A 13,942-nucleotide genomic window follows, 5' to 3' on the forward strand; every position below is an offset into this window, starting at 1 on the left:
GTTGTAATTTTTCTCATAAATATGAAAACCGCATTTTTCCTGAAACTATCAAAACTTTCCCAAAAATAGATTGAGTAGGTGTGACCTTTTGGAAGAAGGAACTAGTTTTTGGATTTGGAGAAGGAAGTGGTAGTTTTATGAAAGAATTCCGTTTTAAATAAATTTGGGTTGGTAAAATAAGGAGTAAAATAGACTTGAGTAATTATTTTTGTCATAAATATCAATCATTTTTTGCATATTTTAAAATTTACGGTCAAATTTTAAAACTTAAAAATAATAATTAAAATCATAAATTTGGAATGAAAATTCTATCTCTTAGCAGAGTTTGGGATTTAGATTCAAAATTTCAAATTAAAATCGAAGTTTTTTTTTTCTTTCAAAATATCTTAAACAAATACAAATTTCGAATTAAAAAACTTTAAATTTGAAGTCCAAACACCTCCTTAAACTTCTTGCTCAGTTAAATATCATCACATAAATTAAAGAGAAAAGGGTCAAAAATACCCCTCCCGTCATTAAAATTTTCATACGCCCCCGTCTTAAAGGAAATCCCCAAATTTGATTTTTTGGTGAGATTCTAATTTTAAGATGCGAATATTTGAAAACTTCAATGAAGGGAGACATATTTTTAACCAAAATTAGTAACCGAGGATATTTTTAGACCTCTTCCCGAAATAAAGAAGTATTTTTGACCCTTTTCCCAAAATTAAAACATTATTCGAGGAATAATTAAGACAATGCTAATTTAGGCATCATGCCTAAAATAATTTGGTCATATACCAAAACGATGCCGTTCCTTAGTTTCATCAGTAAGGAAAAAAAAATGGTAGTAGTAGCACATTTTAGAAGGTACCGTAAAAATGGCAACTGCGAAAATTGTATCTCTCAAAGCGCTCGTACATGGAGTTTCACATCGGGCCCCACTTCGCCGTTGTCGTAATCTAACCTCAGCCGTACGATGTTATTCCGCCGCCACATCGCCGCCGTCTAAGGCGGTTGTGTACGATCAACATGGCTCTCCTGATGTTGTGACTAGGTAAGTAACAGTAACTCCTCAATTTACTTCTCTTAATTTTTTAACTTACTAGTAAGTACAACCACGTGGCAGAGCCACAATGGTGGCTACAGGTTCGACAGAACTCAGTAGCTTTGACTCATAATCTGTATTTGTGTTAAAAAATTTGACTTGGCACACACTCCCAAGAAGCAATATATAAAGGGAATAATTTCAATAATATACAATTCAGCATAAAATATTACATCCACGTAGTTATATTTTTAATTTACATCCGCATGGCTAATTTTTTTTTGCAACAGTGTTTATACAAACGATGAGAAGAAAAAAGAAGGCGATAAGAGACCCTTCTAGCCCAACCCTAGACACTCTAAGATCCTTTTTCAAACCTGCTCCCATTTCGAGTCAAGAAAAAAACGGCTCGAATGGTATTTTTGATCCGTAGTTCTTGGTCCGTGAAGATGCGATGTTAGGTGCTCCATTTTATTTTCCCATTGAGGCCGAACGAGAGATGCTGTACAAGTGTGTATGGATTCTCGAGAAGAGAGGCCGTATCGCCCGGATCCCACGATTTGTATACAGTATTATACCTTGGGGACAATGTAGAAAATGTATAAACTTTTATAAAAGTGTATAATAATGTATAAAAGGGCCATTTCGGGTAAACATTTTCTCCAAATAAACATAGAGTGTTGTTTCCCCAATTTGTAAAAGGGAAAATTATGCTCTATGTCTATTTTGGAAATATTTATGCCATATAACCCATACTTTGTGTATAAACACCCGATTTGGCGCCCATGTTTGTGTATAAGGTTGATACATTATGTAAAATGCTTTCCCCAAGGTATAATACTGTATAATATTGTATATTGACGTAAATATTTTCAAAAGCTGTATATTTTTGAAAATATTCCATAAATAAATTTATAATTTTACTATATTGCCTCTAACTATTACTCCCTCCGTTTTCAATTTGTGGTCTTAAACTAAAGATATGTAGAATGTTTACGATCAACATGACTCTCCTGATGTTGTAACTAGGTAATTAACAGTAACTCCTTCACTTTCTCTTAATTTTAATACTTTTCGTTTAATTTAAATTTACTACTACTGAGTACTGACGTGACGGCGCCACAATGGTGGCTACAGGTTTGGCAGAACTCAGTAGCTTTAACTCAAATTTTGTATTTGTGTTAAAAAAAAATTATTTTATACTTAGTACATCTTTACTTGTCCATGTTTGACTTAGCCTAGGCAATAAATAAAATGATAATTTTACTATATGGCCCCTAATTATTACAATAATATTGGGAAATGAATTGGAAATAATTAACGGAAAATACGCTTTATGTCTACCGGGAGAAAATATTTACGCCATGTAGCCCATATTTTGAGTTTGTTACCCGGTTTAGCCCATATTTGTGTGTAAACACCTTTTATACACTATTATGCACTTTTATACAAGGTTGATGCATTATGTATAATGCTTTCCTTAAGGTATAATGTTGTAAAATATTGTATATTGAGCTACGTGGTTTAATGTTGTATAAGAGTAAAATAAGAGTAAGAGTAAAATAGGTATAAAATGTTAAATTACCTCATGGTTTTCTAAACTGGACAAGTAAAAGTGGACATCTATCTTTAGTATAGTGGACAAGTAAAAATGGACGGATGGAGTATGTACAAATAGTTTATCAAAAGCTCAGTAAACAAAAATAATTGTGGTCCAGAACCCATAAACTAAAAATATTGACTCCGCCTCTACTGACTTCTAATTGTGTAATTGTATTTTGTACTATTTGTAAGTTTATATGTTTTTTTTGTGTGTGTGTGTTGCAGAGTGACGGAGCTTCCGCCGGTGGAAATTAAAGACAATGATGTGTGCGTTAGAATGCTTGCAGCTCCGATCAATCCTTCTGATATTAATAGAATTGAAGGTTCTTTTATTTGAAGTTTTAGTTTTCTTTTTTATCCATATTGTCACAATGTCGATTTCTTAATTGGAGTATATTTCTATTTAAAGGTGAAGTGATACCTCGTAACGAGGCTTTCTATGATTCATGACTTATATTTCCTAAAATTTACTATATTACGCTGTAAAAGATTAGTATGCAGTGTCATTCTGACAATAGATTAGTGTGCAGTGTATCTTTATAACGATGATTTTCTGCATGGGATCCGTCTTTGGGCGGGGCTTGAATATATTATTGTCCACCAAAATTATTGTGCTTCTTTTGAGCTTTTCTAGGTTTTTATCAGAATTCTTTCGCCGAAGGTAGTAAAACTGAATAACATGTCATAACTTCACTTAAGCAAGCTGTTGTTTTTGGCATAAGCTAAGTAATACAGATACGAACCAAAAATTGTGTTGTTGAGCACATACAGGGGAACAAGAAAAATTATACTCACACAAATGTTGTATTCGAAATGTCTATGATATTGTATATGGCCCTCATTAGTTACAGATACTAGTGGAAGTATAACAACTGTTAAATAATGAAAATAACACATTTATAACAATTCTATGTTCCATAGATCTCTTTGAAGTGTCCAAGTTGCACCAAAAAGCAGAGCAAAATACAAAATAACATTGTATAGTAAATTACAAAATACCATTGAAAAGCGAAGCGTGGTAAGTACTCAGTAGGGGAAAAAAGCAGGCACTAGCAAAAGAAGTAGTGGAAAAGCATGACAATCTCTGCTTCTGCAGTAAGGATTTTAACGCTTAGATGTGTAGTCTGACTCAAGAACAAAAAAGGGATGACTAGTTAAGCAAGAACCTTAGCTTATAACTCCAATAAACAGTACCCATGAATCAGGAGGGAAATAAAAAAGCATGTCCTTTTTCTTCTTCAAAACTGTGTTACTAAAAAAGGTATTAACACTTGTTTGGGTAGTGTTCTACTTGTGTTTGTGTCCAATTGGAGTCTGGCTCCTAATACTGAATCATATTTTGGTGTTTGTGCTTGATTGGATACAAGTATGCCAAAGTATTGTATTATAGCGGAAATCAGACTGTTCTTTACTTTGAATCAGTGTTATCAAAAGCGAAAAGCGCAAAAAAGCTCTAAGGTTAGCTGGGGCTTTAAGCGCAATGCGCAAATAAAGCGTGGGCTTTAGTGAAAAAAAGCGCAATGGTGCAAAATTACAAATATATGTATGTTTAGTCCAAGACTAATAATAGTAAGCATGAATAACAAATATATGGACAAAGAAATTGTAAAAACATTACGATAAAGTGAAATATCAATCATCTAGTGTCACCTCTTCAAGAGAGACTCAATGGCAAGGACAAGTATGTCTTAGAGCCTTGATGACGACACTGAAGTCCACATAAAGCGAGGTGAAGCGCTCAACATATTTTGAGCCTCGTTTCAGGGCTTAAGCGCGCCTTTGACAACACTGCTTTGAATGCGATATATATCTCCTAAGACATTGGATATTACCAATTTTCCAGTATCAACATCTACTAAGAGTAGGTTGTATTCCATATGCACTTTGTTGCATTGTGTTAGAAGAGAAAAATAGTTGTTTCTAAGATCTCAACTTGCTCCCAACGCCTATGTTTGGACAAGTAGGTTTCATTAGTTATATTTGTTTTAAAGTTAATCAACTTTTGACTTCAATGGACTAGGGAGGGGTGGGCAGAGGCAATGCTTATCTTTTCTTGGTGCAACTTGCTTTTCTTCATATGATGCCTTCTTGCATTAAAGGTGTTTGTTTCTTTTCTTTCATTCAATCAATACTCAATCAACTGATCTTCAGTCCCGATTAAGGACTAAATACATAACATCAAGTTTCGAACAACACGACCTCATTGATGGAAAGGCCTGCTTCACCATTCTTTTCTCTCATTATCAAGACTAGTCACAAAAGAACACAGAATAATTGGCCCAACTTTATTGTACCGCAGGAGTTTATCCTGTACGACCACCGATGCCTGCAGTTGGGGGATATGAAGGGGTTGGAGAAGTGCATGCCATTGGCTCTGCAGTTAAGGGTCTTTCTGCTGGAGATTGGGTTATCCCTTCCCCACCTTCTTCAGGTAGAAATCTGCTGCTCATTAAGACATCAAATTGTGCACCCGAAGCATACCTTACTAGCCTTAGTAGACTTAATACCCACTGAAGGCACTTATTTTGGTATTCTGATATGCATCAACACCAATGTTTTCGTGCAGGAACATGGCAGACCTACGTAGTAAAAGAGCAAACTGTGTGGCACAAAATTGATAAAAGAACCCCGATGGAGTATGCTGCGACTGTTACTGTCAATCCTCTGAGTGCCTTGAGAATGCTCGAGGACTTTGTTGCATTAAAATCAGGTTGTCCAATTTTGAATCTAATGGTTACTGCTGGCTTCCATTTCCTTGCTAATGCTTTTCATAAGCAGGGGACACTATTGTTCAGAATGGTGCTACCAGCATAGTGGGGCAATGTGTTATTCAACTAGCTCGACTTCATGGGATTCATAGCATCAATATCATTAGAGACAGGTGGAGTTTAGCTCTGCTGCAAATATGTTGTGGTCTTCGTGTGTTTGAAGTTATCTTATTTTTCAAAATAATTGTTCAGAGCACAGTCTAATTCTCTGGGTTGAAAACCTTGCTTTATTCTCTGGGGTGAAATCTTGCTTTCTTTAGCAACATGATTCTTCTCTAAAAAAAAGAAACAGAAGAAGACGGACTTACGTTTTTTTAGAAGAAAGAGAGACGGACTTCTGGTTAAAGTTTAATTGCATAAAGTAGATGCCTTTCCACTTACATCTGTAATTCCTTGCTATGGCAAAAATGCCCCACTAATAAACATTATGATATCATTTCTTGATGTCCTAAATTTCCCCTTATATAACTGCTGCAGTCTTCTTATGTTTGAAATTAATCATGGATTGCCTGAGAATTGCCTCTTTTATACAAGAGCATGCAGCAATCTGATGGTGCTAATACCTGCAAGTTTGTTAGGGGCCGATACAACAACAACAACAACAACAACATACCCAGTTGAATCCTACAATGTGGGGTCTGGGGAGGGTAAAGTGTACGCAGACCTTACCTCCACCTTGGGAGGTAGGGAGAGGTCATTGTTCCGAAAGACCCTCGGCTCAAAAGAAAATAAGGGAAAAGAGTCGATACGGACAAGCAAATCAAAACAATGCGAAAATGAGAAATAGCAAGAGCATGATAAAACAACAAAGATAGACGGGACCCGAAGTAGATGATAAAACAACAAAGATAGACAGGACCCAACACATAGAGGTCTCGATCAAAATACTCCTAATAAACAATTTCGAGAAAGAAAACCTGCACTTGCGAAACCCCCCCCCCCCTCGAAGAACTCGGACCCCCTTAATCAAAAAAAAAAAAAAAAAACTCGACCCCCACCCCCCCGGTATCCTATCACCGGTCATGTCCCGTGTCCTCGGTGAAGCAAGTAGCGCCGTATCGCCGAATCACCTCTCCCCCGGCCTTCTTCGCCTAGCCCTCCCTCTCTTTAGGCCCACCACTACTGCCATCCTCTCACACCTCCTTACTGACGCATCAACGCATCTCAGCTGCACATGGCCGAACCATCTCAACCTCCCTTCCCGCATCTTATCCACCACTGGGGCCACACCCATCTTGTCCCGAATCACTTCATTCCGAATCCTATCTCTCCTGGTATGCCCGCACATCCATCTCAGCATCCGCATCTCTGCTACCTTCATCTTCTGGTCATGAGCTTTCTTAACTGGCCAGCATTCCGTCCTATACTACATTATTGGTCTAACCACCGCTTTGTAGAACTTTCCCTTTAGAATAGGTGGCACCTTCTTATCGCACAACACCCCCGATAATCTCTATTAATTAAGAGGGATTACCATTCGATTGGTTATCTAAATGTTTAGATATGGTTATCCAGTATCCCGCATTAAAACCTCTGTAGCAAAATTTTCTCAAGAGTCGACATTGTGGTATATTCCAGGAAAGGTTGAGTCATCCAAAATTAGTGCTACTAACTTCTGTAATCGTTTAATAACTTGCAGCATAAGAGAACATCTTTCTTTCTATTTAGCTACCAATTTCTCCTAAAATTTTCAAGGCTGTTGTCACGTAATTGCAAATTTCACTTAAGGACGACGAGTTTGATATATGAGGAGCTTCCTAACATCTTTCTCCATCTCCAAACAAGTTTTCTCTGTATAATTTGTATTCATTTCCTGGAGTGCTTTTCCCCATGAAAGTAAATTAATCAATTTACACACAAGTAAGGTCTCAGTTATATTCGTATGATGTTAGGTCCTATTAATTTAATACAAATTGCTACACATGAGGTATCACAGGATAAACTCAATTCTCTCAGGGCAGGATCAGATGAAGCAAAAGCAAATCTCCAGCAATTAGGTGCTGATGAAGTGTTTACTGAAAGCCAACTGGAAGTGAAGAATGTGAGAGGTCTCCTGGTATCAATCAACAACCATTTAAAGTTGATAATGACTTGTGTACTGTGCTGTTTTTGTTTTGCCATTTCTACAGGGCATTTCCAATTCATTTCGGTTTCCTCTCTGCCCATCCCCCGTTTTCAACCCTACACATCTTCAATGTGTTGGAACAGTGTTCTAAAGTAGTATTAAACTCCCTTTTGACAATATTTTTTGGTATTAGTATCTTCCATTCTGTACATATTTTTATTAGTTCCTTTAATGTTGTAGGGCAATATACCTGAACCTGTTCTGGGCTTTAACTGTGTTGGTGGCAATGCTGCTTCACTGATCTTAAAATTCCTGAAGTAAGATGGTGGTATTCATAATTTTATTCTACTCAATTCAAAATATAAAGGCATATAGCATGTTCCTTGCAGGCAGGGTGGCACTATGGTGACATATGGGGGGATGTCAAAGAAACCAATAACTGTATCTACTTCCGCTTTTATATTCAAGGCAAGTCACAAAGAACCCACTTTCATGTTATTTCTATTTTCAATAATTCCTTAATGAGCATTAGCACAGGTGAGGGAAGTAATGTGGCAATAAAGTTGTGAGACCTTGGATGGTAAAATAGGATCTGAGATGCATCCATATAGTTGCAATCTTCTATCAAGTAGATCTGTGAAATTTCTGTAACCTGCAGTTTCATACATAAAGGACCCCTCTCTTTTGAGAATTTTTCATCTTCGCCAATTGTAACTGTTTAAACAAAGTATTACATCTCAATGAGGCCAGCGAGCTGTATGGGGAGTCTTGCCTTACCAGATGTCCGGGCTCAGCTCACCATTGGCCCCCTTCTTGCCCCTCCATCCCACCCAGGATAAAAAGAAAAAAAGGAAAAGAAGAAAACAAACCTCAGTAAGTGGTCTAGTTGATGCATGATTGAAAACTGAGAATATTTAATGTGGTTGGGGGAGTGGATCAAATAAGGGCTTCAAGTATATGCATTTAAGACCTGTAAAAATTTAATATTGAAACCTAGTGAATGATGTGTTAAGTGTATGCTCTGAGGAAAAAGAACACTGAACTGTTATTGATACTATATTTTCAGGAGCTTACCTTGAAAGGGTTCTGGTTACAGAGGTGGATGAGTTCAGACAAAGCTGAAGAGTGCCGATCTATGATAGACTACCTTTTGGGCCTATGTCGGGATGGGAAATTGAAATACGAGTATGACCTCTCTTTCTATCACTTGATGTGAGGGTGCTCTTTTGAAAGAGAAGTTATGGTAATTGTGGTAACTAGAATTTTAATATAATTGAAAAATTAAATATTGAGTGATTCTTCTGAATGGTTGAAACTTGAAAATGTTTTTGCCGCTTGTTGCTTGTTGGCTGGATGATAATGGGTGAGGAAGTCAATTGTTAAACCTAATGATGCAAGATCGATGGCAGATCATTTACCACCCGTCTAAAGAATATTTTCATTGCTCAAAACTCTAATTACTAGTGTGTATTATTTTCGTGAGTTAGTAAGTTTTCTGACCAGCGAAAAGGGGTTATATATTTTCAGTATTTTTTTTTTTTTTTGGTTGTGTCGGGGTGTGGCGGGTGGTTACTCACTTTATTCACTATGCTTCCACTTAGTGCAAGTATTATCTTGATGCAGTGATCTGACGCTGAATCCCTTCATTTAAATACAGGTTTGAAGTGGCACCTTTTGATGATTTTCATACAGCTCTTGAAAAGGCTATGGGAAAGAAAGGAAGGCAGCCCAAACAAGTTCTTAAGTTCTAAGTCATGGACAATCATATATTTGATCTAAAACTAGGCCTAGTATGAAATTTACTCTAACTTGAGTCCCTGTGGTTATAAGCTGTACCTATATACGCATGTATAATTGTTGTTGAGGTCTTCTGGAGTCCAAATACCAAATATGTTAAGACTTGGAAATTCATATGATAGTTAATAAATCGTATAGCCAGGGATAGTTCTAGCTTTGTTACTGTGCAGACCTTTTTTTTTTTTTGTTGGTAAAATAAAGCCAACTAAGGTCAGTTCTCTGGGGAAGAACACCAAAAGTATACCGAGCATTTGGTGAACAGTAATGAGACATCTGGTAATGCCACTTGTTGGGGGATTGTTTGTCCTGTCAAGGGATTTGATTCAGTATCTTGTATCATTTGGCCAACAAGCTTCAACCCGTTGTCTTTACACCTTCACCGACCAACTTCTCAATGTGAATTTTGATTACACCTTGGTCATCTTCACTTAGAGCCTGATTTTAGTAGCATCTAATTTTAGTCATGAAATGGTAAATGTGACCAGAGGGGTATAAATATGTTCGCATTTTTTTTTGCTTGTTCTAACATTGTTAGGTCAAACATGTGATGTATTGTCATAGACGAAGATCTAGAATTTAGAATGAGTGGATTTAAACAGATTAAAGTATATCATGTATACGCGCGCAAGCTTACACACGGGTGTTGAATATATATATATATATATTATAGAGAACTTTACTTTCTGATCATGAGATACACTATTTCTCAAAATATGGTGACTGCCTCTTCCATGGTGTCCACAATCTTCGATAATTGTACATCACGATTAAGCAAGTTATCTTGGGTAAAGATTGTTATATTTGCTCAATGGCCGCTATGAAAAGCAAACATTTATATGAAAGGATACTCTCCATTTACTAATTCAAACATAAGCTTTACAAATCTATGTTACTTGGACTCTCCAAAAGCATAGCCGCATCCGTACTGGATCCTCCAACTTTTTCTAAAATCCGAGCAACATAGTTACAAACAGGTGAAAAGGAATTACGCCTGTGGGGTTGCACCAATGGGAGAATTTGGCAGCATCATGTACAATAAGACACTAATCCATTAAACAATTCTAGAAAAATGATTTACCTATGAGAGGAAGAATAGGATCTAACAGAATGTTGGCCTCATGGCTTTTATGTTTGTTTCATGGCTTGCAATCGATAAAACTGGTAGCTGATGTCAGTCAAAGAACAAACTTGCCAAGCTCCATTGGTATTATCTCACTTACCAGAGGATAACCTGTTTTCATATTATTGCTCGATGGTTCATAATCATTCAATAGTAATGCAATAGATTCAGGACTCTGACATTAATGACTAACCGTCTAAACCAAAAAATTGTAGGCTGGTGTATAATTATTGTATAGCTTATGTTTAATCAGTAAATTGATTATAGATCCACCTGCCTTTTTTGTTGGGCTGTTTAAAAAATATACAGCCCAACACGTAAAATGCATTTATGCAGCTGCTTTTTTCAGTTTACACCGACATAGCCATATTTTTTTGGCGTAATATTTATACATCTGTCCATTATTATAAACTAACTAAAGTAATGTATCAATCTTGTATTAAAATGTGTAATAGTGTATAAGAAGTGTTTGTTATTAGACACTATTATAAATCTTTATACCTTTTTCAAAATTGTACAAAATAGATCATTCCGGAAAACAAAACAAACAGGGTGCTAAAATTTATAATAAGGGCAATCAGTATGCACTTATATGTAATCATCCGTTTTTAATTTAGGCCAAATTGAGCCACAAATAATTAGTTCAATTTTAAGAAATCCTTTTTATTTATTTATAATCTTGATGATGCCCTAGCTTGCACTAGCATGAGAATGTTTCTAATAATGTTGGGCTCGTTGTTGAATTCCTTCAATTGGAAGCTTGAGGCAGGACTTGGGCCAAAAAATTTAAACATGGAGGAGAAGTTTGGTATAACCTTACCCAAAGCCCATCCATTGCGAAACTATCCCATCTCTGATTTGATGTTGCACGGGCTACATGATGCTTCTGAGCAAAAGTAGTCATATATAATTGGGAGCTATTCGATCTTGGGCTGGTTTATAGGTTGTTTGAATTGTGTGTATTATAGGTTTTATACTTAAGTTGAAACCTCTATATGTCTTGGATTTTAAAGTTTCGTGAAATAGTAATATTGTCTTCTTTTGTCTTGTCGATAGAAGATGCATGATTATTGGATCAGCGAAATGAAAATCGAGTAAACTGAACTGGATTAGTGAAAAATCAATCAAGGAATAACTACATGACATAACTAACTCTAATACATATTTAGATTTAGTAGCTATAGTTTAGATTGATTACATTCTATAGCTAAAAGTAATATGCTAAATACAATTAATAGCTACATATAAATTGAAAGTAGAATACCCACCATCACATTATTCACTTCCATTCCAACCCAGTCCCTCTCTCTCTATCCCTATTCCCCACCGCTTTCCGGCGAACCATAATTTGGGCGTCTTCTCGCGAACTCAACATCACAATACTCCGCCCTCCCTGTTGCTTTTATTTTGCTTTCTTGTTTTCTAATTCTATATAAGTCGATTTGGTGGCTGCAACTTTCATTAACTTTCTGTTGGTGATGATGACGATGATGGTGACGGTGATGGTGGATCCGATGTTTGATGACGATGACGGTTTGGTGTTGATGACGATGACGATGACGGTCTGGTATATGTCAGATCCGGTATACCTTAGATCCGATCAGATGTTGCTTTGCCGGAATGCGACGGCCGACGGTGGCTTTTCCGATCAGATTCCGATGCCGGATCTGAAAAATCTTGTTTCTTTTTTAGTGTATTCATTTATTTTTTAGCATACAATTCAGTGTTTGGGTGTATTTTATTTCTTGTATTCTGTATTTGAGTGTATTTGTTAATTTTATTTCTTGTATACAAATGAATACATTAAATTTTGAAGTGTATACAAATGAATAGAGTGAATTTTATTTCTTTGTATTCAGTTTTTAAGTGTATTCGTTAACTTTTTTAGTGCAAAATTCTGTGTTTTATATATAACCGATTAAATATAATAAAGTGAATACAATGTAAAAGTAGCTTCAATGAATACAGTTGAGTTTGAATACATTTAAATTGAATAAAAAATTTAGCAAATTTTAATGACTTTATTCATGAATACAGCGACGCGAATACAATAACTAACAAGTGCTGAGTTTTGCTATATGTTTGCTACGTGATGTAAATAGGTAAAATGTAGCTAAAAAGCAAAAATAAGAGTTCCAAGTTAGTCATTTATGAAATTTTCCCATAAATCAAACCAAGTTGAAGAAACGCCCTTGCTCAACTCTAGTGTGTATATTGTTAGAGAGAATGATGCATTCATTGCATTCAATTTCTTGATCCACCTTCGATGAGGAAAACTATAAAATGAAAGTAAGTCTGCACTTATTTTTGAATCTTCACTTTGTCTTACTAGTGATAGAAAAAGATTACGAAAATATCAAAATCTATATGCAGATCTTGACATTGTCTTCCTAAAAATGGAGATGACAATTAAGAGAAACATATAAGTCATATTTGTTTTTTTAATTATTGTATCATTGAATTTTCTTGCCGTATTTTATTTTCCGGCAGAGTTTTTTAGGGATAAATTTACTAACGCATGTGTATCACACTAGCTCTGTTATCTTAAATAATTTTAGGTGTATCATTGATTTTTTTGTCATAATGGTTAACTACTCTGTTAACGTGATGCACATTTTCATTCGATGAGATTTGTGCCAAATCGTTGATTATGATGATGTTCTCCTTGGTAATGGCAAATGTTTGCAAATTACTCATTTTGGTTCTACCACTTTTCCCTCCACTTCACGCCCATTTCATCTCTCAGTAGAGCAACAAAAAAGAAATCCTCTTTCTTTCTTGAAATCTTTTGGCGTAAAGAAAAGTTTAAGTTTTGATAATGGTACATGATAGGAGTACTTTCTGTTAAAACCTTTACTATTAATTAAACATTGAGAGTTCTCTTTATAAAGATGCTTCAATAGGTATAATTTTTAATATTATAATAATAATAATAATAATAATAATAATAATAATAATAAATGTATACGTTTAATTAGTTAATTTAACTAAAATCTTTATTAGCTTTAATCTAATTATATGAAAAAACCATGCAAAAGTTCACAGCCGCTATATATGTATATATATGTAGAAAATCAATCCGTGTTCTGTATTGATGTATGAAAGTCATTATATATAAAGTAGGTATCTCTTATCGAGATGATACTAAATTATAGGACACATAATACATAAGAAAGGAATATTAACAATATTTACGTGTCTATAACATAGTCTATCACACCCCCGCAATGGGGGAGGTTGTCGTACGCTTAATCGTCCCCCTAAATCATCAAAGAGCACGCGCGGAAGACCTTTAGTGAAGATATCTACGATCCGTAACGGGACGGGACGTGAAGAACACGAACTTCTCCGACCCGGCAACTTTCTCAATGCACGAAATGTATGTCCATCTCAATATGTTTAGTGCGTTGGTCTTGAGCTGGATTACACGATGGGTATATGGCACTAACATTATCACAATAAACCAATGTAGCTATCACGGATGGGACAACGGGCTGAAGAAGGTTGCGAAGGCAACGGGACTCGAGAGACGACATTAGCAACGCCACGGTATTCGGCCTCGG

General features: G+C 35.8%; 1 protein-coding gene across 5 annotated transcripts; it reads left to right on the plus strand.

Annotated features, from left to right (window-relative positions):
• The first annotated feature begins 742 nt into the window (after window positions 1-742).
• Window positions 743-9,385, plus strand: LOC132061812 (enoyl-[acyl-carrier-protein] reductase, mitochondrial-like). 5 transcript variants are annotated; one of them, XR_009416161.1, is made up of 11 exons: window positions 743-1,036; window positions 2,855-2,952; window positions 4,929-5,060; window positions 5,196-5,339; window positions 5,408-5,510; window positions 7,354-7,453; window positions 7,703-7,779; window positions 7,852-7,930; window positions 8,000-8,090; window positions 8,529-8,647; window positions 9,120-9,225. XR_009416161.1 is itself a non-coding variant. In XM_059454459.1 (10 exons), the coding sequence occupies exons 1-9, from the start codon at window positions 861-863 to the stop codon at window positions 8,676-8,678; spliced, it is 1,059 nt and encodes a 352-aa protein (XP_059310442.1). In that variant the 5' UTR covers window positions 743-860; the 3' UTR covers window positions 8,679-8,705; window positions 9,120-9,385. The 5 variants fall into 5 exon arrangements, 4 of the variants coding, with proteins under 4 accessions (XP_059310442.1, XP_059310443.1, XP_059310441.1 ...); XM_059454459.1 differs by lacking the exon at window positions 8,000-8,090 and having other exon boundaries at window positions 8,529-8,705; window positions 9,120-9,385; XM_059454458.1 differs by lacking the exon at window positions 8,000-8,090 and having other exon boundaries at window positions 748-1,036; window positions 9,120-9,385.
• Window positions 9,386-13,942: the final 4,557 nt, after the last annotated feature.

The sequence above is a fragment of the Lycium ferocissimum genome, chromosome 7, assembly GCF_029784015.1.
Source record: "Lycium ferocissimum isolate CSIRO_LF1 chromosome 7, AGI_CSIRO_Lferr_CH_V1, whole genome shotgun sequence".
In the NCBI taxonomy this organism is placed as follows: Eukaryota; Viridiplantae; Streptophyta; class Magnoliopsida; order Solanales; family Solanaceae; genus Lycium; species Lycium ferocissimum.

Coding starts and splice junctions, on each gene's coding strand:
- LOC132061812 (XM_059454458.1), top strand. CDS start 861: ATGGCAACTGCGAAAATTGTATCTCTCAAAGCGCTCGTACATGGAGTT. Junction 5,511..7,353: donor ATCAATATCATTAGAGACAG/GTGGAGTTTAGC, acceptor CAATTCTCTCAG/GGCAGGATCAGATGAAGCAA. Junction 8,648..9,119: donor GATGGGAAATTGAAATACGA/GTATGACCTCTC, acceptor ATTTAAATACAG/GTTTGAAGTGGCACCTTTTG.